This window comes from Pipistrellus kuhlii, unplaced genomic scaffold, assembly GCF_014108245.1.
Source record: "Pipistrellus kuhlii isolate mPipKuh1 unplaced genomic scaffold, mPipKuh1.p scaffold_m20_p_5, whole genome shotgun sequence".
Taxonomy (NCBI): domain Eukaryota; kingdom Metazoa; phylum Chordata; class Mammalia; order Chiroptera; family Vespertilionidae; genus Pipistrellus; species Pipistrellus kuhlii.
In genome coordinates, this window is record NW_023425551.1 from 23,457,890 (window position 1) to 23,484,844 (window position 26,955).

General features: G+C 37.6%; 2 protein-coding genes across 4 annotated transcripts in view; one reads left to right on the plus strand and one right to left on the minus strand.

Annotated features, from left to right (window-relative positions):
* PEX3 (peroxisomal biogenesis factor 3) overlaps positions 1–10,567 on the plus strand; it is a 23,086-nt gene extending 12,519 nt beyond the window's left edge. For 2 of the 3 annotated variants that reach the window (XM_036413388.2, XM_045573213.1), the window contains 9 exons: positions 159–202; positions 1,512–1,636; positions 1,916–1,982; positions 2,085–2,139; positions 2,675–2,843; positions 4,467–4,537; positions 6,664–6,786; positions 8,899–8,995; positions 10,472–10,567. In XM_036413388.2, the coding sequence (XP_036269281.1) occupies positions 159–202; positions 1,512–1,636; positions 1,916–1,982; positions 2,085–2,139; positions 2,675–2,843; positions 4,467–4,537; positions 6,664–6,786; positions 8,899–8,995; positions 10,472–10,555 (835 nt within the window). In that variant the 3' untranslated portion in view covers positions 10,556–10,567. The remainder of the gene's footprint in view (positions 1–158; positions 203–1,511; positions 1,637–1,915; positions 1,983–2,084; positions 2,140–2,674; positions 2,844–4,466; positions 4,538–6,663; positions 6,787–8,898; positions 8,996–10,471) is intronic. The other variant, XM_036413389.2, reaches the window with a different exon arrangement.
* FUCA2 (alpha-L-fucosidase 2) overlaps positions 1–24,644 on the minus strand; it is a 25,429-nt gene extending 785 nt beyond the window's left edge. Inside the window, exons 1-6 of the mRNA XM_045573211.1 lie at positions 24,380–24,644; positions 22,759–22,946; positions 19,299–19,638; positions 17,876–18,086; positions 17,436–17,626; positions 15,805–15,913 (exon numbers count right to left, since the gene is read on the minus strand). Coding sequence (XP_045429167.1) covers positions 15,805–15,913; positions 17,436–17,626; positions 17,876–18,086; positions 19,299–19,638; positions 22,759–22,946; positions 24,380–24,606 — 1,266 coding nt within the window. The 5' untranslated portion in view covers positions 24,607–24,644. The remainder of the gene's footprint in view (positions 1–15,804; positions 15,914–17,435; positions 17,627–17,875; positions 18,087–19,298; positions 19,639–22,758; positions 22,947–24,379) is intronic.
* Positions 24,645–26,955: the final 2,311 nt, after the last annotated feature.

Here is a 26,955-nt window from a genome sequence, read left to right on the forward strand (position 1 = left end):
CTAGCATTGGTTACTAAAATTATAGTTGTTTTTTACTATATTTTGTGGGCTTTGTTTTTTGTAATAAACTACAATTAAATATACAGCTATAAAACGCGAAGTTTTCTGTTAGATGATCTGAATATTATTTTCATATATTCTTATTTTTTTTTCTTTAGGCCTTCAAACAAGCTAGAAATATGGGAGGATCTGAAGATAATAAGTAAGCTTACATGCTCTGTGACAGCAGCACATCCTTAAAATATTTCTAAAGAGAAAATTTTGTACTCTATGTGGATGACTTCTTTATCTCATAGAGTTATCAGGATTAAATAATTCTCATAAAAAAGTAGGTCAGTTTCTGGTCATAGAAAATACTGAGTGTTAATGGTGTAGGTAGTATTATTATTATGATAATATGTAAACTTGTCCTAGACTACATATGCCTTTAATATATAAATTTGGGGGGAGGGAGAATACAAATATTTAGTTCATAACATTCTTCCCTCAGCTCCCAAAATTGATATCCTTCTCACAGGTAAATAGGTATTAGGTACTGATATCTTCAATATTATACTTTAAAGAAGTCTTTATTTCAACCCAGACAGTAACTTTACTTTGTATTGTGTACAAACTTTCATTAGTAATAAAAGTTTGAAGCAAAGAGCTGTCCTCGCGCATATATACATCCATGCCTTATAACTTCATACTATCATTCCTACATTTTCTCATCCATTCAACTAATCTTTATCAACTGAATCATGCTTAAGCCTTCCTGTTTGAAAATAAATTAAATCTTTATAGTAATCTCTATTTCCTTTGAGCTATCATGCAGTTTCACACTCCCATATAATACCAAATATTTCTTCATTCCCTTCTCCTCCCTCTCACTCACCGTTTGACACACTACAGCCTGGATTCTACTCCCATGTCTCCACCCCCGCAGATCTTGCAACATTAGTAGTAACTTTTATGTTGCTAAATCCACTGGACGTTTTTCTCCTGTTAGCCTCATGGCAGCAGTCAACACCTTTGCATTCTCCTCTGTTTTGAACACTCTGTTCTATGCTACTGTGACACCTCATCTCCAGATGTCTCCCTGTGTTTCTGTGCCTTCCCCTAGCCCTTTAATGGGCTCATACTTCTTTGCCTGTCTTTGAAAGCTGGAGTTCTTCCAAGCTTAGTAAAATTCTTTTACTCTGAATTAGCTTCCTGGGAAAACCAGAGTTCTGAGGCTGCAGCTCTTCGTGCTTCCCAGTCCTTTCTTATTTAACCTTTTAAAGTTAAAAATATATAACCCTTCATCCAATATATTGGTTATTGTTTTAATTAAGAGATCATACCTAGTGTACATTAAAAAGTTATGAGATAGACTTTGAAATATTTTGAATTGCTATATTTTGTATTTGAAACAGTTACAAATGTATTTTTAAGTCATCTTATGAGAAAACAACCATAGCAATGATTCATGTCTTTACACATTGATTTGTGTTTTAGTAAGAGTACCAAATGATTTTTTTTCCTCTATGAAGGTTTTACAAGAAGTATTGTGGCTGTATATAGTACATGTATGCTGGTGGTTCTTTTGCGAGTCCAGTTAAACATTATTGGTGGATATATTTACCTGGATAATGCAGCAGTTGGCAAAAATGGCACGGTGAGTTGAATAGACTTAAATAGATAGTGCCCTTTGTTTCAAAAGGTTCAAAATTTAATTGAATATTACTACTATTGGTAATTTCTTTAAATATCTTTATATTTCATGTAATTATAAACTTTTAGCATTATTATTTTTTATATTTTGAAACTAGACTTTTTGATTATATTAGAGTGTTATATTGCCTATTAATCCAGGTCCTGAAAATCTCAGCTCAAGTTACACTGAAAATATTATTTAGTAATAATATTGTGTAATTTAACCTTCTGTTTTGTACAGACAGTCCTTGCGCCCCCAGATGTCCAACAGCAATATCTATCAAGTATTCAACACCTCCTTGGAGATGGTAAGATTCTTATTTGTGACCTGTAAACTAATTATAATTCATTCATTTGTATTATTGAGTTTGAAAAGTAAACAAGGCTTTATGTTTGTTTTCTTGTAATAGGCCTGACGGAGCTGATCACTGTCATTAAACAAGCTGTGCATAAGACTTTAGGAAGGTGAGGCATTTTGCTTCAGCTTTTCTGACTTCTTATTCTAATGAATAAAAGAAAAATTAGAATTTCTAGTGAAGCTAGTAACTTGACAAACGTTGTTCATGAGATTCTTTGTAAGGTATTGTGGATATTGTATTGTGGAATCCATTTTCTTCATTTGTATCAACCTTTTGATAGTAAGGGTAAACTCTTAACATTTCATTGTTTTTTATTGATTTCCAAACCAGAAATATTTGGATTGTGGGGTAAAAACCTACTTTAAAATTAGCCTCTGAGGCTTTTATCTCCCACTTATACTGATAATGTCTATAATTACAGTGGGAATTTTCTTGTGAAATCTGTAGCAAGATTTTTCTTGGCTCTAATAATGTCCTTTAAGTGATGGTTGATTTCTTAATCTACTCAAGAGATTTCACAGTCACCAGTTTCAGTTTGACTGGATGAAACAGGATTTCAGATAGTCACCTGATAGGAAAAGTGTGTGTAGGATGTACGATATAGTTTCAATTAATCCCAATTTCCTTTTCTCTGTTTCTAGTGTTTCTCTTAAACATTCTTTGTCCCTTTTGGACTTGGAGCAGAATCTGAAAGAAATTAGAAATCTCGTTGAGGAACATAATTCTTCTTCTTGGACTAATAACAATGGATATAAATCTTTATTATGCCATTATATGATGCCAGATGAAGAAACTCCATTAGCAGTTCAGGTGCTTAATTCATGACTGTTTAACCCTAACTCTTACTCTATATATTTAAGTGTTTTATTGTCTCTTAAAATGTAGATTTCTGAGTCTCTTAAAAGGTAAGCATTTGAAATATATATTTTAATAATTTAAATAAAACTCATTAATTTAGAAAACAAATTTCATATATGATTTCTAGTTAGAAACATTTATAATTTTAGATACACAGCAAATTTTTATTATTAGTTATGTGACAAATACTATGATACATGATCAGGATATAAAGTGAATAGGACATGTTCATTACATGTGAGAAACTCAGGAGACAAATTTAGTTCATATGGCTAGAGAATATTGTATTTCTATGAGATAAAGTAGCAGAAGATAGAGCTAACCTGGCCACTGTGACTCAGTGGTTGAACATCAACCTATAGACCAGGAGGTCATCGTTCAATTCCCAGTCAGAACACATGCCTGAGTTTCTGGTTCTCTCCCAGCAGGGGACCTTCAGGAGGCAGCCTATCAATGATTGTCTCATCATTTATGTTTCTATTGCTCTCTCCCTCTCCCTTCCTCTCTGAAATCAATAAAAATATATTTTCAAAAAAGAAAGGTAAATTTTAATCAGGCCAGTTACCACTATCACATTTGTTTTTTAAAATAAATCAATGATGGCAATATCTAAGTGGACAGAAGGAAGTTGTCATCCAGTTGAGAAACAAATAAGGCAGTTATCCACCAATGCCAAAGATTGCAGATTCTGTATCTCATTTTAAAATAATTATTGGCTTTTTCATATGTAAGTGGATTGCACCCATGCATCTCTCTTTTGACAACTGCAGAAGCCTAAGACCAGAAAGGTCCCTATGCCATACCTTAGCATTAGAACAAAGAATGCCATGTATTTCATTGCCTGCAGGTTTCCACCCCCTCCCTAAAGACCCAAAGATAGACCTGTTAGATGTTGAGATATTTTGTATTCATGAGAAGGCCAAAAATAAGTTGCAACCTGTTTAAGGCACCCCTGTAGGATGGATGGAGGCTAAAATGGACCAACAGAACAGATGGGACAGAATTAATAAAAGAAACAGGAGAAAACTTACAAGCTATAATGTCAAGGAGATATGATAAGGTATTTAAAAAGCATTCTGGAATTTTAAAATTCAAATTTTAAAATTGTGTGGAACTAAAAAAAAAATGATTCAAAAGAACAGGTGAAAAGAGGAATAGTGAGCCAAATATTACCTGAATTAAAACCTGAAACTTCAGATTGAAAGGACACACACAGCCCCAGACTAGCATAAATTGATCCAAAAGACACATACATATCCTGATAAAATGTCTTTCCAATAAAAGAAAAAAATATCGCAGGCCTCTGCAACCTCAAGGACTATTTGTTCTTTGCAAATATATGCTAGAAATGTGTCTGAGAGGGCACAGATAAACAAAGATTTACAAAGTATTATGATTTTCTTTGATTTATCTTTTAAAAACACATTTATAGTTTTTATGTAGTTTAACATTTTTTGCTTGTTGGTAGAACATAGACTTAGATTTTATCAACTCTGGTATTTATTAATATGACTAGTTTCATCATAACCCCATACTAATATTTGAAATCTAAAGTATGGCATTTTAATTTCATAGGCCTGTGGGCTTTCTCCTAGAGACGTTACCACTATTAAATTACTCAATGAAACTAGAGACATGTTGGAAAGGTATGTATACTGTATGTAACAGAAAACATGTGTATCTGTTTTAATTGTACTCTTATCACTTTAATCCTTCTTGAAAAAAATATTCAGCATAATCTCTTGTCAAAATTAAATTTTGAATCTGTTGCTCTGCCTTTAGGTAGGATTTCCAACTAAAACTAGTGGTTCTTTTATTAGGGTTGGGAAGGAAGCAGAGATTTTTTTCAACATACTCATGCCTGGCCCACTTCCCTAGCCTAGAGAGTCTGTATCCTAGTTGAGAGACTGGAAGATAGTGTTTATATTTTGAATAAAGCTTTCAGGGATGATTCTGGTATATCCAGTGTATATTAGTGTCTCTCTTTCCCTCTCTCTCTCTCTCTCTCTCTCTCTCTCTCTCTCTCTCTCTCTCTATTGAGAACTACTCCCCTGAGCCCTTTTAGGATATAATATAATGTTTCTAAGCTTTGAGTGGTAAAAATGTCATATCTTCCCTAAATTGGGTATTACTATTTTAAATCATGCAGAAGAGAACTAGGGTGTTAAAAGTAGAGAAAACAACAGACTCTACATTAGAAGACCAGAACTAGATTCAAGATTGGCTTGCATATTTATTGTCTGTTCAATCTTGCTTGAGCCGCTTAAACTCTTTCAGGTAGTTTTATCATTGTAAAAGCTGAGTAGGAAAACCAGTCTTATCCACTTTACCTTATGTGATTAAAATAATCAAAACTTCTTTTAAATTAAAGATAATTTAAGACCATTTCTCTAGTTTTTGTTTTTTTTCTGAGGAAATTATATCCTCTTCTTATAATATTTTTTAATGATCTTAAAGAAAATCAGCAATTTTTTTAGGTTAATCCAGCTGCTGAATCTACAATCTGAATTCATCAAGTTCTAGTGACTTTCTACAGTAGCGATCTCCCCCCGCCCCTTTTTTTTTTCTTGTTCAGGTTTCCACCAAATCACTCTATGAAGCTCTAGAAAATGTCATCCGTGATCTTTTACCAAAGCCATTAGCCCCTAATGTTCATCTTACTTGACTTTTCTTTGGTAATTGACACTTGATCAAGCCTTTCCTGAAATTATTTTCTCATATGGCTTCCATAGCAGAACAATTTCTTAATTTTTCTCACATCGTATTTTCTTAGGTTCCTCTAAATCTGTCTTTCCGTTAAACATTAGAATCTCCCAGGTAATTGTTCATATTCCATCCTTAATTGCTCCAAGAAGATTTTTATATTCCCATTGCTTTTGTTTTTTTTAACTACTGTGTGCTAATTAATTCCCAAATTTATAGCTCTACGTCTCCATTCCCATGAGTTGATATGGATTGAGATTTCTCTATGTTGAAGATAGAAGTAATTTGGTAACTAGGCATTTTCTGATTTTCATAGCACACATACAATATATTATTCTTTATATCAAACTAGAAGCCCAGTGCATGAAATTCATGTACTCGGAGGGGTCCCTCAGCCCAGCCTGCACCCTCTCACAGTCCAGGAGCCTTTGGGGGATGTCCGACTGATGGCTTAGGCCCGCTCCCATATTATGCTTTGATTGGTAGAATGGTCAACCAGACACTTAGCATTATTAGGCTTTTATTATATAGGATTTTTTTGTGAAGTGCTAATAAGTCATAACAGAAAGATCTTGAACTTTAAGTTAAAAAAAGGCTTGGGTTCTAATTCTAGCTACCCCATTAATACCATTGGACAAATTTCTTTATCCCTCAAGTATCCAGTTCCTCTTCTGTATAGGATAATAAAATGTTCTAAATTACTGGTATTTCATGATAGAATATATAAAGCAAACCAATAATCTCCGGTTATAAGAGGATTTCTTTAAGAATTTCTTCAAGAGAAGTAATACTATTATTGAAATTTTAAAAATAAATTGTACAAAATGCTAACCAATGTAAGAAAATTTAAGGAAGTGGATGAATATTCTCATTGTGTTGTGCTATATAATAAGCTCTTTTTATACTAATTTTTAAGAATTGACTCCTTGACATATTTTTATAGTGTTGCAAGCTGTAAAACCTAGATTGTGACTAGAAATGGTGGCCTTCAGTGGTAGCCACAATTCATGAATTTATTTCCTTTTCCATTGAGACTCTAAAAAGTAACTTATCCTTTTATTTTGTGTAGTCCAGATTTTAGTACAGTTTTGAATACCTGCTTAAACCGAGGTTTTAGTAGACTGCTAGACAATATGGCTGAGTTCTTTCGACCTACGGAACAGGACCTGCAGCATGGGAACTCCATGAATAGGTAAGGTGACATGTAAAAATGTTACCAGTCTATTGAGTGCTCTAATGAAATAGTGCTTTGGTTCTTTTTATTTTCTGTAACAAAAAAACAAACAAAACAAAACAAACAAAAAAAATCTTAGAGGATAAATTTGAGTGCTCATTTTTCAACAAGCTAAACTTCATTAACCCAATTATACCTTCATGAGTAGAACTCCTTCTAGATTCAGTATTAAAACTTTAATTCCTTGTAAAAATTTTCCCAATATAGTTAAGTACTTAGATTGTGAAACTTATCCTGCTATCAGCCAAATTCCAATTATTGATGTGTGTTTTTAACAAAACTGAAAATGTTTTCATGCATCTCTAATTTTATTCCAGTTCTGCAAGCCATAAATGGCCTTTATAATTAAACACTTTGGTCATTGTAATAACCAGGCATTTCTGTAATAAGTTTCCTTTTGATGAATTATCTCCTAGTTCTATAACTACATCGGTGTATTCATTTTGTAGAAATGAGAATATTTAGTTAGTTCCATTGTTAGTAATTTTAATAATAACTATTATTAAGTCATGGATTTATACTGCCAAAGGTATTTTATGGTTTTATTTCATCCTTATTATCGTAACATAAGCACCTTGGATCTCCTATTAAACTTTACACTCTTTAAGAATCTCAGTCTTTTATATTAAATTCAGAAAACAGTATATGAATTTATACACCTTGAAAGGAACTGTGGGCCGCGAGGCTGCGGTGGGCACAGGGATAGGTCTCCTCCCATCCTCCGGGCCCTCCCACTGTGACTCGTGTTTCCTCTCTGCCCTCTGCTGGCAGCTCTGCTCCTGCTGCTGACACTCCCAAGCACTGATGGTACCAGGCCTGCTCACACACACTGATGGCGTGAAGTTTGGGGCCAGCACCAACAGCGGGTACAAGTGGGGCCGGTGCTGTCAGTGGGTGCCAGCAGTAGATACCATTTTCAGCTATCAAACATACAAAGATTAAAGAAAAGATGATGCTTGACACAGAAAGAAGGCATGAAAAACCAGTATTCTCACTCACTGCTGAAGAAGCAGGAGGGCATTTGACAATATACATTTTAAACCTTAAAAACGTTCCTACCCTTTGGCCCAGTAATTCCATGTTAATACAAAGAGTTATTTATATTAAGGAAAATTAGGCAAAAACTTAAATGCCTAGTTCTAGGGAATTGATCATATAAATTATCACAGCTAGTTTGATTACTATATAATCATTAAAAACAGCCAAGATCAGTTTGGCTCAGTGGATAGGTAGAGGTGTCGAACTCAATCAGAGAAGGGGCCAAAATCTAAAATCCAACCTAAATCGCGGGCCGAATGGTTTACTGAACAGTCATAAACTGTCATTGTGATGGAAACGCAGCAGAGTGCAGTGATGACAGCGCGGTGCGGGCCACATTGCAAGGCCTGGTGGGACGGATTTGGCCCGCGGGCCTTGTGTTTGACACATGTGGGATAGAGCATCGGCTTGGGGACTGAACGGTCCCAGGTTCAATTCCAGTCAAGGGCATGTACCTTGGTTGCGGGCACATCCCCAGTGGGGGATGTGCAAGAGGCAGCTGATCGATGACTCTCTCTCATCGATGTTTCTAACTCTCTATCTCTCTCCCTTCCTCTCTGTACAAAATCAATAAAATATATTTTTAAAAAACAGACAAAAAAATTAGAACTTTTAATGAGTTGAAAACATGCTTACATGAATAAAAATTCAAAACAGTATTGCTTGGGAAGTTATAATTGTACTAGAGACTCCATGCCTGCAATTCATGCAAGGAGCTCCACCCCTCGAAGCCCTGGCTTTGTCCAGAAGGTAATTCTGCTGTCCAGTTTAATTAGCATATTATGCTTTTATTATTATAGATGTTAAAAACAAAAAAACATAGATACAGTATGTATAAAAATTACTGAAGGAAATTAACCATGATGTGAGTTTTAGTTGTTATTTCTAGGTGGTAGGATTACGTGTGACTTTTATTTTCTTAACACATTTCTGTAAGTACTTTACAATAGCTGTTTATGAATTTATAATTAAAGTGTTAAATACATATAAGACAAATTTTAGACAATACTAATCACTGTGATCATGTTTCAGTCTTTCCAGTGTCAGCCTTCCTTTAGCTAAGATAATTCCAATAGTAAATGGACAGATCCATTCGGTTTGCAGTGAAACACCTAGTCATTTTGTTCAGGTAAGATGAAAGCTTTGGGGTATTAAAACTAAATTGTATTAACACTTGTTTTTGTCAGTCTTTAAATTTTAACAGTCTAGAAAAATATGAAGTGTTATCTTCTGTGGTCTACTGAGCATCTTTCATGGCTTGTTAGCCATTTTTTATACTTTCTTTTGTAAATGATCTGCTCAAGCTACTTCCCATTCTTTTATTGATGTGGTTTTCTCTTTATTAATGAGTTGCAGAAGTTCTTTACAAGTGCTCATAAAAGTCCATTGTCAGATATATAGGTTGTATTTGGGTTTAGGTTTTGTTTTCTTGGATATTTGGGGGTTTTTTGTTTGTTTGTTTTTGTAAAGGTGTCTTTTGATTATGAAGTTTTTAAGCTTAATTAAATACACTTATTTTTTATCTTAAAAAAAAAGACAACACAAAAACTAGATTGTATTTTTGGATGTTGTCCTGTTTGTCCAACATAAAATTGCACTTCTCTCCTGTGGTACCTGTTCAAAGAAATCGAAAACTTAAAATCACATGTTAAGTGTGATAGAATGTCCATGCGAGTAATAATGTATCATGGCAAATTTATGAGGTTGGGAATATCTTTCTCCACGTTATAGTGACCTGTGGTCGGCAAACTGTGGCTCACAAGCCACATGTGGCTCTTTGGCCCCTTGAGTGTGGCTCTTCCACAAAATACCACAGCCTGGGCGAGTCTGTTTTGAAGAAGTGGCTTTAGAAGTTTTTCACTCTTCCTTCTCAAAAGAAATTTCTATTGTTGTACTGTTGATATTTGGCTCTGTTGACTAATGCGTTTACTGACCACCTTTATAGTTCAACACCTGACAGACTATTGTATATTGTAGCCCTGATACAATCTAGTGGTTGGTTGAATTTACAATGTTAATGTTTTGCAGCGTTATTGTTAATGTTAGTGAGCGTATTGAGCCTTAAGGCAGATCATTGACACAAGTTGTCAGATTTTGAGAAGAATAAAAAAACTTTTGAGGAAAAGTAAAGCATTTTAATAATTATTATAACTATTAGCAGTAACCAAAAATTTGCTAAAAGCTATAGACAGTAGCTTTCTTAGGAAAGCATTTTATTTTAGAATACATTGGATAAGACTGATATTATTAAATGAATAACTTTAAATCCATCTGTTGTTGTTTTTTATCTGAGTCATTTGTAAACTTGGAAACTGTATTATAAGTAAAGAATTACTTGCAATATACCTTAATTCCAAACTACCTCAAGAATGTGCAGTGAGAAGAGTCCCTAAGTGTAAAGGTAAAGATGGCATTCCTCAAATAAGAACCTAAACAATAAATATCCTAAAACTTATTATAAGATAAAAATACTCCTTTCATTAAATAGTTTTCTTTTTGGCTTTAACACCAAAAAACTTAGCACTAAACTCCTTTCTTGATTGCAGAAATGAATTCAGATTATCTACACATTTTTCAGACTAACATTTTATTGTCATCTTTGTAGGATCTATTGACGATGGAGCAAGTGAAAGACTTTGCAGCTAATGTCTACGAAGCTTTTAGTACCTCTCAACAACTGGAGAAATGATTTTTTTTTTTCTTTCAAAAAACCTACAGTGGAAGAATTTGCTTTTAAATATACACTGAATAAGTCAACTATATAAATATAGGGTAATGATTTGTTACCAAAATGCCTAATAAAAAATATTCTAAAAATCTTCATTCATAATAAAACAAATTTATTGTCATCTTATTTTTTTAAATCATCAACAGACTAGTTTTTGTGGGCATAGCTGAAAGTACACAGCACACATATCAGAATTTGTTATACCATGGATATTAGTTCCAAACGGACTGAAAACTAAATGTACTAGTAGATACTTGTTTTGTATATCATAATATAAAACTCAGTATACTTTGACATTGATATTGAGGTAAAATCTTTTTGGGAAATAGGTATGAAGTTTGGAAAACATGCAATTTAACGAATCAAAGTTCACTGAACTGCAGCATATAGTAGTAAATCAGACTTTTCTCCAGTTACTCCTCAAAGGAATAATGTGTCTTAAATATGTTTGATGGAGGACTTTGCTTTTTATGGAAATCAGTGAAATTAATAACCATGATCAGCCTTTACTGTTACAATCCTTAGAAAATGACATAGTGATTTAGAGGCTAAATTGTATTGAGACCATTTATCCATAGATGTTATTTTATCTACATAGTGTCATTCATTTCTATGTAAATAACTTTAATAACTTACTTTGTATTGATTTTAAGCACAGTGGATATTGCAATAAAATATTTTAGTAAAATGTGGTTTTGTTAATACTTTATAGCCATTATTTGTTCCATAGTAGACTATATTTTGTTTATCCATTCATCTGTTGATGGACATTTGGGTTGCTTCCACCTCTTGGCTATTGTGAATGATGTTCCTATGAGCATGAATGTGCAAATATCTCTTTAAGACCCTACTCTCAATTCTTCTGGGTATTTACCCAGAAGTGGGATTTCTGGATCATATGGTTCTGTTATTAAGTTTTAGAGGACCTTCCAAACTGATTTTCATAGTGGTTATACCATTTTACAATCCAACAGTGCACATGGGCTCTAATTCCTTTGCATCCTTGCTAATACTAGTTATTTTGTTTTGTTTTTTGTGAGTAGCCATTCTAATGGCTTTGAGGTGACATCTTGTGATTTTGATTTGCATTTCAGTGATTAGTGAACTTCATATTCTTGTTGGCCTTATGTAAATCATCTTTGGTGTAAGATCTATACAAGACCTTTGCCTATTTAAAAAAAAAATTGTATTGAGCCCAGCTAGTGTTGTTCAGTGGTTAGGCATCCATCAATGAACCAGGAGGTCACAGTTACATTCCTCATTAGGGCGCATGCCCAGATTTCAGGCTCGATCTCCAGTAAGGGGCATGTAGGAGGCAACTGATTAATGATTCTCATCATTGATGTTTCTACCTCTCCCTCACCTTTCCTCTCTGAAATCAATAAAATTATATTTTAAAAAAAACAAAAAATTCCCTACAAACTAAAGCCCTGGACCAGGTGGCTTCACAGGTGAATTTTGCCAAAACCAGGTAATGACTAGAAAGAAAAAAATTGGCCAATATCCCTGAGGAACATAGATGATGAATTCCTCAACAAAATATTAGCAAACTGGATCCGGTAATATGTTGAAAAGATTATACACCATGATCAATTGGGATTTATTCCAGGGATGCAAGGTTGGTACAATATCCATAGCATTTTTGCTGTTATGTTGGGAAGACACTAATTTTCAAGTTTCATTTTAACTGGTAATATAATTGATGTCTTCAAATTTGTTTAGAAAAAAAAATAGCATTTCCTTCTGAAAAGAAATAATTCATTTTCTTTAGTAAATCTATAGTGCTATATTTATGTAGGAAATTAGGGCAGAAATATGCATCAGTATATTAGATATATTTTCAGTAATATAAGATTTTCAGTAACATCATTTTGTGTTCCTCCAACATAAATGTAGCTCAATAGTGGAAGGCAGAAAACTAATTATGAAGTCTCTTCTAAGTCCACGCTAGGCCTGAAGCCAACAGGTAGAGAGTCAATGTCTAAAATGTTAAAAAAAAAAAAAAAATTTATATATATATATATATATATATTTAAATGTGGGAATGGGACAAATGCTTTTCAAAATGTGACAGAATATGATGTTATTTCTAATAGGGAGATATAATAACTGCATTTTGGGAAACTAGTGAATGTGTATAATAAGGCTGCATCTCTGGTGACTCTTCCTTTTATTAGCCCAGGATTTCATCCAAAGAAAATTTGAGGCTGAACAGATGTGGCCTTCTAAAAATACAAAGTGATCAGCTGAAAATTATCACTATCATCTGCATCTGCAGTTATGACAATTGAAGAGATGACAAGGTAAAAACCACATGTATTTGAAGTTAATTGACCCTAGACAAATTTGTCTTCTGTCAGTACAGTAGGAACCCTCTTGATTGGGACCTTTAATTGTTTGGTTAATCCAAAAAGTCACTAAATCAGGAATCATAAAAAATAAATAGCCCTGGCTGGTGTGGCTCAGTTAGTTGGAATGTCATCCTGTGCCTGAATGGTCACAGGTTTGACTCCTGGAAGAGTATGTACTAAAGTGTTAATAGTGGTGATCCGAACAGTGACTTTTCCTTTGAGCATTCCTGTGTTTTAAAATATCTACAGTGAACATTTATTAGTTTCATTACCACAGGAAAAAAAATCAATTTTAAAGATAAAGATACAATTACTATAAGCATTGGAGATGTGTATGTGTGTGTATGTATGTGTGTGTGTGTGTGTGTGTGTGTGTGTATATATATATATATCTTTCCAAATTTATTGTGTGTGTGTGTGTGTGTGTGTATATATATATATATATATATATATATATATATATATATATTTCCAAATTTATTGTATACCTTCCAGTTGTATTAGTCTTCCAGGGTTGCCATAACAAAATGCCACCCACTGGGCAGCTTAAACAATAACTTATTTTCTCACAGTTCTGAAGTCATAAAACTCTAGGTGTCATCCGGTTAGGTTTCCCCAGAGACCTCGCCTTGGCTTGTAGACAGCCCACCTTCTCACTGTACCCTTACATGGTCTTTCCTCTCTGCCTGTGCATCCCTGGTGACTCTTCTTTTTATAAGGACACCAGTCATGTTGGATTAAGGCCCCCACCCCTGATTTTATTCACCCTTAATTATCTCTTCAAATGCCACACCTCCAAATACAGTTGCACTGGGGATTAAGGTTTCAACATTTGGAAGCAGACACAATTCGGTCCTTAACACCACCAACTGCTAGCTACCCTAAAACAAGAATTTCCAACTCTGATTCGCACATGGAATTAAATTCAATGTGGAGAGACTTTAACAGCAAATATGTGAGAGGAAGAAAATTTTCTGTACCCTTATAGGTTCTTGCAGCAGTTTTAATCAAATCAACATGAAACAGACAAGAGAAGATAATCAAATTTAATCACATGTGTACATATGAGAACTCCACATACATGAGAGGTTCAGAGATAGGAAGTTAAAATGAGGCATATATGACATTCTGAGCTAAGGTTGAGGAGTAAGGGAAGGCCATGGAGGCTTCAGAGGGAGAGAAGTCTTTGCAGGATGAAAAGAAAATCAGATGTTCAGTGCTTTGACATTTGTTCTGCCCAATTATAGAAAGGTCATAAAAAGTTATTTCTTTCCACGATGTGTACAGCGATGACTGACATTTCTTTGTCAAAAATGTCTTAAATAAAGTGGGAGAACATATGCAAGGTTTCTGATTGCAGAATTAAGTGGAGATGGTAAAGATTGGTAACTGACCCAAGAAGGCTTGTAACAACACTTTCTGGGAACTTTGTGGCTTTTCTCCTTTGTTATTAATATTAATTTCTATATTAATTCTAACAAAATTAAATAGCCTGTCAAAGATTTTTAAGATATTCTTTGTGTTTACTTTGTAGATCTATCTGTTTACTTGAAACATTAAAACGGTGAGAAATATATTTAAAAACAAAACACCAAAAATGTTTCTCTGATGATAATTCTTATTATGGGCAAGGCCCCAAATATAATTCCTTAAGGGAGAGATAAAAGTTTCCCATGAGCCTTAGGGTCTCAATTGCCCTCAGCTCAAAATAATACATTTCGGAAGTGGCGCATCTTGGCCAGGCCTATTCTGAACTCAAGGTCATTGGAAAGTTAACAACAGTTACATGGGTAATTTAAGGAGTAAGGGGGGAAAGGGGCTGTATTGCCTAAATAAGTACTTGATTTTTCTTGATCCATTTTACATTTGCTTTCTCCATGTGCTGTAATTATAGAAACCTGTTATTTTCTAGTGTTAGATGTATCTGCAGCATGAACCACTCTGCTGCACGTTAGATTACGTTAGTTAGTGCTAGGGCCCAACCCCATTTACAAGGTATCTGATGAAAGGTGAGATGTGGCAGTTCCACTATAATGCCATTTTTCTCCAAAGAGATCCATTTAAGTGGCTGTCCATGTCCCAGTAGTTTAACCTGAAATTAAAACACACACACACAGGTGTCTCCAGGTGTATCTGTGACTTGCGCACTTTATTGAGAAGGGTGGTTGATATTCCTTAAAAGCATTGTAGACAGAAGATTCATTTTTTACTTTTATTTAGTAGTTCACAAACTATAATTAAAAATTAGATTTCAACTCCATCTTCTTTTTGGCCTGATCAACCATAAGCATTAGAAATGAAATATGAAAATATGCTGCAAGGAGAAGCATATGGACAATTCACCTCCAAGAAAATTGTTGATTTCTTTAAAATAAGCTATAAAATATATCAAAATGAACTCAATACCAAACTTAGTGGTTATAACTATTAGATTAACCTTTAACTTTCTCCAAAGTATTTTATGAACTTAATATAGTAGGGCTAAGACTTCTTTCTTTTATTCTAATGTGATCTGGGTGATGTCAGGGGAAGAATACAAATTCCAGTTCTATGAAAAGAATCATTTTGGATGCATACGGCGAACTAAACAACATAAAATGACTGTGAAGAAGAAGATTTTACCTTGATGTGAATGGAGATGATATACCTGCTTTATAAGTTTAGTTTTCTTGGAAATGGAAAAAATGTTTCAAAGGTTCTGGCCAAATATTGCCATTAATGAAGCTTATTTTAAAATTACTCTTATGGTTAAATCAGAAGAGCACATATAAGGATCTCCTTAAAGTTAAAGGCTATCTTTTTATCAGGATATTCTAGTCAACAATTTAAAGGAACAATAAAGATAAAATTCCCTCTTACCTCTGTTGATCCCAGAGTAGCTTTGGGTTGGCCAAGAAACAGCTGTCCTGATGTGGGCCATTTGAGAAACATGGCATAGACCAAGTTTTCTTTAGGTTTTGATGTGTACCTGGTTAAAAGGAGAGGAAAGCATAGTAATATTTTTCATTATTTATAGGTCAGGTCTGAATTATTTACAGAGATACTTCCATTTGGTAAGTACAATATTTACCAGAGGGAAGTAACTCTCACAGTGAGGCGGGGAGAGCAGGACCGCCTCAGGTAGGTGACAATGGTAGGAGCCAGATATGGGGCTTTATAGGCCTTGTCCAATGCCTTGGCTTTTTATCTTTATTTATTTTTTTAAAGATACGTTTTTATTTATTTTAGAGAGAGGAAGGGAATGGGAGGGAAAGATGGAAACATCAATGAATTAAGTGGAGATGGTAAAGATTGAGAGAGAATCATTGATTGACTGCCTCCTGCATACCGCCTACTGGGGATTGAGCCTGCAACCCAGGCATGTGCCAGGCATGTGCTCTGACCGGCAATCGAACCATGACCTCCTGGTTCATGGTTCATGGCTCAAACACTGAGCCACACTGGCCAGGCTTATCTTTACTTATTTAAAGAAAATTTGATGGAATAACTGTTAATGATTGTGAAGTCCCAGATCATGGTCAAATATGAGTACAGAAAAAAATTCCACAACCAGATTTAAACTGGTTCTGTGAAATGAAGGCTCGGTACTGAGTTCTCATTATGGCTTCTCACAGACCCAAAGTTCTAAAATTCTACAACCAGGTGCTTCTGTCTGCATTGCCTTAGTTTATTTTCTTCAGTGAGCTTACAATTTTTTAAATCACAATTTAAGTGAAATCCAAGAACAGTTAGTCTAATCTTTTAATTTATATTTGATCAGCTATACTCACTTTGGTAGCAACACAAGGTGAATTTTTAGAGCTCTACTAATACCACTCTTATGTATATATAAAATCCCACATTAGAAACCATCACATATGCAGATTCTGATTCATGTTCTCATTGGCCCACAGAACCTTCCAAATCTCAGATAGGAACCTGGGGCAAGGCTTTCAAAGAAAAATACAGTAAAAAGGAAAATTATTAAGTTAAAATAACTAAGTTTAAAGAAACTTAAGGTTTAGATTTACTTGGATACTATGAACAATTATTTTAATCAACTTAGCTAGTGCTATTATTGGAGCTGATTTTTAATATTTTGTCATGCCCTTTGGCACTTCTTGCTTGCTAATTTGATGTGATATGACATCTGCAAGTGTTAGAATTTACTTAACTGACTAAACAGAAGTCTCTCTTTTGGATTAACTATTCAAGGTTTTTCAATTTTCTAAATGGCTTATAATTTTTTTCTAAGAGTTAAGTACTTTTCACCAAAATTTGTCCACTATTAGGAGATATCTAGAGATAATTTGAGCTCAATTTGCTAAACAGTAAGTGTTCAAAAACATGCTTCCCCTTCCTTCTCTTCGTAGAAAATAAAGTTTAGAAAGTGTTTTGTATAGAAAGGCATTCATCCGATTTCCTTTTTTATACTATTTTTCTCTTTATATCTCTGAGAAAATTTAAGTGCCTTCTTCTATCAGATAGCACTGGTAATAAAAATAACTTACCACACATCTGGGGTGACAGTATCATTCTGGAATCTCCAAGCGTTGGTTTCATAAATGGCTTCTCCATTGACTTTTAGCCAGGTCCCCATTTGCCTTAATCGCTCCTCAAAAATTGGAGAAATGGTGCCATCCTTAGTTGGCCCAATATTCATCAAAAAATTTCCTCCACATGAAACTGTTTCTACAAGTTGCTAAAAAAAAAAATAATTAAGAATACGTATAGTTTTTAGAGAGATAAAGCAATTCCATCACAAATGTATTAATATGTTGTATTTATGGGTTTACATAGGAGTATTTAATCACTATCTAGGAGAACAAGCATGGAAGACAGAACAGTGCCCTGTATGTATAAGCCACGGAGCTATACAAACAAAAAAAATGATTCTCACACACCCACACTATTAAGAATATTACCATAATTACTAGACATTTCACTGTACCTTTACCAATTCTTCAATTGTAAGATAGTCATGGATTCCTGCATTCCTCCTATAGCCCCAGGAAAGCTTGTCTATTGTCATGCAGTTTTCCCATTTGTGTGGCAGAAGATGTCCTGGGTTATACCGGTCACTGCAGGTATAGTAACCACCATGCTTACAGATGCTACCAGCTGCCCAGCGGTCATTGGTGACTACTGTGTCCCGAACTGGGCTGGAATGAAAAACATACTTTTTAAAAACAAAAAGTAAAAATTTTCAACGCAAGAAGAAATGTCACTGAAAAGAGGTCTGACTGAAATCCACTCCTAAAAATGCACTCTAGTGTAATAAATATAAAGCTCATGGTTTTGAAGTCAAAGGGACCTGGGCTGACTGCAGTCCTGTCTCTGTCACTTTCTAAGCTTCCTATCCTACATCAAGGTACCTAATTCCTCTGAGTAAACAAGTTCTTCAGCTCTCATTAGAATAGAAAAATTTATATAAAACACCTACTCCAGTGCCCAGCAAATACATCACAAGAATGTTATACTACTTTTTGACGCTTACCCCCCAATATTGTGAATGATACCCAAAACTGAATTCACAATGAAGACATTCTTCTCACAACTGACTGAATCATCTCATCTCTTTCCCATACAATCGTGCCTAATAATACTGAAACATTTCAAGCAAGTCAACTTGCAATCATGAAATTCACTGTAGTATGGTACAAAATACCCTAAAATATTGTTTCTCATAAGATTCACAAATTGAAGAGGATGGCTCCCAGTCTTTCCCATTGGAAGGGGTACCTGATGAAACTGCTGTTCTAAATAGCAAGGCCTATCCAGAGAATTTGTATGTTGGCCCTTTGTGGGCCCAGGGAACAAAACAGAACACTCCCTGTCTTCATAACACAGTACCAAGTACCTTCTGGTTACAAATATAAATTTGTTCCATCTAGTTTAAGCCTAATAGCAGAACTTGGTCAGAACTCCCTGTGCCAATGGGACAGGCTAGAAGATGCTAGAAAGCAATGGGAAAGAACAGGAAGAGGTGAGAACAATGAAGGGAAAAGGGAGACAGACAAGGGTAAACCAGAAACAGTCCTGGGTAAACAGAGTTGTCCCAGAACAGGAGATGAAAAAGGGGACCCACAAAATTAATGTCTTCAAAATTATGCATTCTGTGATTTTTTGGTCTGTCTTCAAAATCAGACTTTTAATTGCATTTGACTCCTGATTTGTAACTCTTGATTTGTAATTCTTGATTATTTTGAGTAAATATTGATATATCTAATAAGAATTATTTATAATGATTTCCTTCCCCATACCATACCAGTACATGAGCCTGAAAGGAAATATTTCAAGAAGCAAGGGAATGAAATGTTATGCATGTATCAGGAACATTTAAGGTCGCTACAGCAGTCCAACAGCATACACACCTTTCATTGTACAGCCAAGCTAAGAAACCTGTGCTGTTCCAGTAGTAATTGGGTGCTCCTCCATCGCCATCTGCCCACAGGACCTCCGGCCGGTACTTGTTCACCAACTCGTAGAGTTCGGGCTGCATCTTAGAAACTGGAAACTGTTGCTTCTGGAAGAAGCTGGATTTATCATCAAGGAAGAGTGGATGAAACCACTCAAAAAGGGAATAGTAGAGTCCAAAACGCAGGTCAGTCCGGCTCCGAATGGCGTCCTCCAGTTCCTTGACGATGTCCCTCTTGGGCCCCTCATCTACAGCATTCCAGTTCCACGAGTGCTGGGAGCCCCACAAAGTGAAGCCTGCACAATTAGGTTAACAACCTGTGTCAGTAGGTCCACTTTATTTTAGGTAAATCTCTACCTATGCAATGCAAAAACATATCTGGTCATGCATATGGCATATAAATAACTGCTTCTACAAACAACTGTTATGGCAATTTTTTTCATGATATATATCCTGCTTTTATATGAGCAACAAATGAGAATTTAAACAAGGTAAACTGAGGTTTTTAAAAATAACTCTCACCTGGCTGGCGTGGCTCAGAGGTTGAGCCTTGACCTATAAAACAGGAAGTCACGGTTCGATTCCCAGTCAAGGTCTCATGCTTGGATTGTGGGCTCCATCCCCAGTATGGGGCATGCAAAAGGCAGCTGATCAATAATTCTCTCTCATCATTGATGTTTCTATCTCTATCCCTCCCCCTCTCCCTTCCTCTCTGAAATCAATAAAAACATTATTTAAAAAAAACAAAAAAATAAATAAAAGTAACTCTCAGGGTACTGACAAGATATGTAGAGTCTAATCTGTCTTCTGTGTTTTCCCTCGTAGAATATATGCTCCTTGAGGAAAGGCACCATGTCTGCCCTGTTCCCTGTTATAGTCCCTGCCAGCTGAAGCACTGGGTCTAACACGACATCAGCAATCAACATTAGGAGCTAAGATTAAAGTAGATTCCCCAGTTTTAGGGTTATTTTATTATGGTGTGATTCTTAGAACGCTGGTGATCCTTGTGTAGCAGTAAATCTTTTCACGAGGGGGTGGAGTGGGGGTGAGTAGGACTCTAGTCTGTGCTTTAAAATACTCCACCCACCATTTGTATTCTCATCCTACTCTAAAGTCGTTAGTTTAGATGTTGCTTCTTAATTTACCTACAAGTGAAGTATCTACCAAATAGGTCCTTCCATGCTGTCTGGAAGGTGCAGTGTGGATATGTTAAACCCTGATTCAGAATGTTTCAACTTGTCAGGCCCTAAGGTCAAGCAATGCTGAAACCACATGGGTCTCCAGCTCAGTGTCACCACTGTACGCTCACACAGTGATCTTCCTGCTTGACAAGCCCAGCAGGATCTGTTCCATGAGCAATGAAAATATCTGACAGCATGAGTCCTAAAAAGTTTAGAAATGTGAGCTTCATCATCTGTCCTCACAGTATGACTAAGAGGGGTTTTGTCTGTTGGTTTAATAAGCTCACTATGCAACACCTTGTCCTTACAGGTCGGAGAAGTTCTAAGAGCAAGAAATCAACACATTCACAAGCAAATACACATCATAAATATTCATCCAATGGGAAAAAATCATTAAGCCACTAGAATTCGGGCAAAGAGGAAAATATTCTAAGATAATTCCAGATTTGTGGTTTTAGTTCTTCCCTCCTTCTCCCCTCCCACCCCTGAAGGAAGCATTGGGACAAGATTTCTTATACCAAGGCAAAGATGATCTTACAGAGGAAATTGCCAAGTGAATTAACATTAAGTTGGAACAATAACAATTTATTGATGCTTCCTTGGTCTTATAAATACTTGAATGTTGAATGATAAGGTATTAATATTTCCGCATAAAATTTACATCTGAATAGATAAACTGAGGAATAAAGCAGATTTCCCTCCAATGTTGTGGGCCTCATCCAATCTGTTGAAGGCCTAAATAGAATAAACAACTGAGTTAGAATTCTTTGTCTGCTTATTTTTTCTTTTCTTTTTTTTTAATATATTTTATTGATTTTTCACAGAGAGGAAGAGAGAGGGATAGAGAGTTAGAAACATCGATGAGAGAGAATCATCGATCAGTTGCCTCTGCACACCCCCTACTGGAGATGTGCCCGCAACCATGGTACATGCCCTTAACCGGAATCGAATCCGGGACCCTTCAGTCCACAGGCCGACGCTCTATCCACTGAGCCAAACCGGTTTCGGCTCTGCTTGTCTTTGAGCTGAGATATTGGACTTCTCCACCCTTGGACCCAGCTTGAAAAAGAACCTACATCATTAACTCTCCTGGTTTTCAAAGCCTTCAGACTCAGGCTGGAAATACACCATCAGCTCCTGGGTCTGGACCACCCAGCCTCCATAACTGTGTGAGTCAATTTCTTATAATAAATCTTTCTATATCTATTATACTTCCTATTGGTTCTGTTTCTCCGGAAAACCCTGACTAATACACCACTGTGTTTCTTTGAGATATTCTTCCATTTCTGATATTTCTGGGCACCATTATAGTTCCATAATCCTTTTTCTTTCAGGTAATCTGTGTCATTTTCATCAAAGGCAAATTGTCCACCATTTGGTCATGTAAGAGTTGGCCAAAAGCACAGCCGTGTGTGTCAATAATGACACAAGTCTACAGCGGCCTTACCCCCAGAATGCATTACAGAGGTGAAATGAAAGGAAAGAGCAGAATTCCAATTATAAACTTTGACCTGCAACCCACATCTCATTTCAAATAGTTTTAATCAAATTTTGGAAATATTGCTAAATATGCCTATAACAAAAATGTGATCTCCTCCCCCCACCTTCCTCCGTTATGTGGAGGGTATGATCTTTCAGCATGCCTAACTCTTAATTGGTGGGACATTCGGTTATCCTGACCCGCAGGACAACAACGGGGGCACACAGGAACCATCTAAGAGAATGAGGCAAACAAGGAACTCGAAAGAATGGAGGCAAGACAAGGTTCTGATCAAGCCTCGAACTTTTATTCTCTGAAATGGCTGTATTTATACAGCAGAAACAAAGTGGGGCAGGGTTGCTTATGCAGAGGGGTCTTTGTATAACATTCCAAGGTGCAACATTCCAAGGCTGGGCTATCTAGGGGGGAGGATCAGGAAGGGGAAGAGGCAGGAAGACAGGAAGATGCTAAGCCCCAGGTTAATCTTATCTTCTGGCCAAGCCCTCAGGGCACCGCATAACTTCTGCTAGAAGGAACTTAATTCTATTTCCTTAAGACTGAGTTGCGTGTCCCAACTCTGATGGCTCCCAACAATGCGGTCCCTTAAGTTATAAGCAAATGTCAGGAACCACTTATGGTTGATCCCAAGAGAATACTCTGGTTTTGTGTAGATTACCTTGCTTTAGTTTCTGCTTCCAAATGAACTACTTTACATTTCATAACCACCGGCCTTTGCAAATGTTGCAGTTACTTACCCTCATGATGTTTGGAAGTTAAGACAACATATTTGGCACCAGAAGCCTGAAAAATATCTGCCCACTGGTTGGCATCAAAAAACTTTGCTGTAAATAGTGGTCCAAAATCTTCATATTTGAAATCAGGGGGGTAATTATTTTTCATAAAGTCCACATATGTTTTTCTTTTTTCCTTTTGCCAATACCACCTAAAAAGATGAACAGGAACAATACATAAAACATATAAACATTTGAAATGACCAGGCCAGCTCCTTTTACTAATTCTCCTTCACTCAAATATTACCCAGATTCACTTGTTCACTTCCCTACTAGTTTGACATTTCCTTAAAGAACGTTTATGTACCAGTAAACCAAAATTTCCCTCATTTTTCATCTATCCCTCTGTGAAGTCTGCTCAACTCATAAACTAGAACATTTAGACAACCCAACCATGCACTTGCTATTAATCTCCACTTTTAAATAGCAACATGTACAGTAGTATATATCTTTGTAACGTGAGGAAAGCTTCAAAGGGCAAACCAAGTGCCTAAAACATAACATGGATCTCTTTTATTCACTAGCAGAGAACAAGTGAGGGAGTAGGCAACAGTAAAATTAAGAAGATGCTGCTATTTTCATCTATTGACTCAATTTTCAAGGGTTCCTTGTTATCTGCATTTATTCTGAGCAATGGGGCCTAAACTTCCTAAGCAAGGCTTCATGAGAAAAACTGTCTCAAAAACAATTTTACATTCTAGACAGATGTAACAGTAACTGTCCTTATGAAACATTCTCAAGCCCCATCTCTGACCCATCTTCACTTTTCCCACCACCACCAGTCAGATACATAATTTTCCAGCTTCCACTGCAGCTTGGACATGAACACATGAGCCATGCTAGTCAATGGAATGTAAGGGGATGCCAACTTGGAAGATTCTGGGAAATTAATAATAAGAAAAACTGGCCTTCCTGCCTTTGAACAAGGTTATGTCAAGTTATGGCCAGCTACCATCATGAAACCATGAAGGAACAAGTCAAGAGGCTGAGGATAACAGAAAGTGTCAGTCTTTGACTTCATCAATGAGCCAACTACTTCCAACAAGCCCCTGCTATCTCACATTTTATTTGGGTTTTCTATGCCTTGTAGTGAAAGTATCCTAATTGATCCACAACACATTTGTACCTTTTAGACTGAACTACAGAAGAAAAACGGGGACACTCAGAAAGTTGAACAAGGATAAGGATTTCTCCTATTTCCTCCTAGTACAGTCTAATTTGAACCAGCATTCTCTATATTGTCTAGAGAATTTCAAATTTCATCCACACAGACAAGAAAAGAGGCACTTGAACATTCTATCATTTATATTTGGTTTTGCATAGCCTATAAGGACAGCCAGATATATCATTGGTACTGTTGACTGCCCATAAGTCAAACCTTTAAAGCCAGACAGTAACTGCAGTCACCGGAGGAAAAGTCAATGCTTACCCAGGCCGAACAGAAAGCTTACACAACGAATCAGACGTTTCACACCCGGAAATTCTAACGCAGATATCCCACTGGGAGACGAAACCGCAAGCGGCGGCTGGAGGCCGGGGACAGACAGAAAGAGGGCCCGAGGAGACACGAGGGAGGCGCACTCACCAGAACCATTCGCTGCCGAAGCTGGGCACGGAGAACACGCCCCAGTGGATGAAGACGCCGAACTTGGCCTGGTCGAACCAGGCGGGCAGCGGCCGGGCGTCCAGGGACTCCCAGGTGGGGTCGAAGCGCGGGGCGCCGCGGGCGGGAAGGGGCGCGGGCAGCAGCAGCAGCAGCAGCAGCAGCAGCAGCAGGCGGAACGCGAGCCCCACGCCCACCCGCACCCCCATCTCAGGCAGAGCCAGGGCCGGCCTGTTGCCTCTGCTGCGTCCCTCCCGCTCGCCCCCCGGCCTCCCCTAGCGCCGGCTGAGCAGGCTCCGCCTCCTGTCACCTGACCCAACTGTCCGGGAGCCTTGTCGCCCCGCTGGGTCCGGACCGTGGTGGTGGCTGCGGGCGCTGGGGCGGGCGAGGACTGCACTGCTCCCTGGCTCAACCTGGGAGCTTCACCCCCACGCCAGCCCGCCCTGTGCCTGCCGAGATAAGGCTCCCCTCCCGATCAGTCTATCCGTGTTGGGGGCGAGAATGAATCGGGTTTGGGGACTCTATGGAAGGAACTCTCCTCCAGCTGCAAGACGATTACAGAAAACTCCCTGGTGGGCGAGGGGACCGACACGCCAGGAATCATGCTTAGCTCCGGGAGCCTGGGTCTGCACCCGGTGACACTCCAACACTTTCATTCAGGGCGGGGGGCCTCGGGATGTGCATTTCACACCAAGCGCTGGTTGCCCTGCTGGTTCCGGCGCCAGCTTCTGAGCGGAAAGGCGTCAGAAACCCAGGCGGACGAAGGCGGTGGTGACAGGTAGAGGCATCTGTTAGTGGCACAGCTCACAGATGCCCTGGGGTGCTACCTGACAGCCCCCTGAGCCCGCCTCGATTCTTGTCTTCTCCTGTAAATGAATGTATACAACAGGCCCTGATTGCGTTGTGATGAAGCCAATTTTATTAAGGCAATTAATGCATGTACCTTTATTGAGGAAGCAAGGCAAGCAAATCTACACATCTGGCTTATGAAGCACAGACGAGCTCTCAGCTCATCAGAAGAGTGAGTTGGGTGGGGGTTAGAGATGTTATGTACCCTCCCGTCTATAGAATTCCTCTGCTGACTGTTTTGGTACAGATTAATTCCTTTTATTTTGTTGTGGCCTTCCCAAATTTCATGAGAAGCACTTGGCAATTTTTTCCTGCCAAGTATCAAGACAGCTGCCTTCTCTGCATAGGGAGTAAGATTGCCCTTTTTTCACTTTCCCCTCCCCCGCCTCCTTTCCTGCATTCTCCTGTTTGGGAGGCTTTTAACCATTTGCTCTGGAGTGTCTTGGCTGGGAAGATAATGGCTTGTTATTTACAAGCTGGCTGCAAATTGCCCACACTGTTTGGCCTTGCTTTAACGTTCCAGTCTCAGTTTCCCTATCCTACCTGCCCTGGAATTTTCCTAGCTCCTTACTGGCCTGTAACAAGACCAGTGGGGTTGAAATAGGAATTTTTATGGGTGAAATAGACAGCTTTATGGGATTTTTTAAAATTAAGGGGTCAAAAAATTAAAGTAAAGTAAATTTAAGGGATCCATGGAAAAAACACCTGACTACAGAATTACAAAAGGGTACATTTCCATAAGATAAGGGAAAGGCAGAAGTTAAGGGAACTGGGAGTAACCCTTGGTCTATATTTACAAAATAAAGGAGGGCCTCATACCTCTCTTGTAAGGTTTGACCTTTGAGCTCAGGAGTTGCTATAGTGACCAAATCAAAGGGGAATGATGGCAAATCGGAGGGGATATCAAGGCACAGAAACTGCAGCCTTTATAAACCTGGGACAAAAGAACTCGGTGGGACTCTTTCCCCCTCCCCAAGTGGGGATCTGTACTTGTTCTTCAATAAATGTCCACCTTTGTATACCATCTTCCGTCCATGGCTTTCCCTGGGGAAGCCATCCCGCCCAGGGGAATACAACGTGTTCCAGTCCAAAAGACCCATGTCAGGGTCAATGTTGAAGAAATCCGCAGGCTTGGGAAAAGAAGCCACACATGGAATGACCCATTAGGGACATCGTCTCCTCTTCTTATGCTTTCAGAGTAAAGCCAGAACCCCTCCCCCTTCTGCTCCTGCAAAGCATCTCTCTCTCCTTCATGGACCAGTTCAGGGTCACCTCCTCCCAGCTTTCTGTCAACACCTTCCCTGCCAGACAGTTTACTCCCTGCTGTGAGTTCCCATTAACACCCATTGCCAACCTCTAGCAGAGCATCCAAAAGTTGCCTTGTAGTTTGAAGGGCACAGCTCTCACTTCACCTCAGGCTGTGAGCTTCCCGAGGACGGGGGTAGTGACCTTCCTTTCTGCAGCCGCTGCATTTAAAGCAGAGGGCGGCACTCAAGGCCTGTTGATGGAAGCCCTTCCGTGAGTCAGAACCGGGGTTTGAGGATGAGGTCCTGTGAAAGAGCACAGAAGATGAGGACTTACAGGAACTTTCACATCATAATTTGTGGCCCACCTTTTGGATATGTGCAGTCTGAAATCTGAGTGTACTTCATAGCACATAACTCTGCACCTTGGACTTGGAAACTGCCTACAGAACCAGCGCCTCTCTG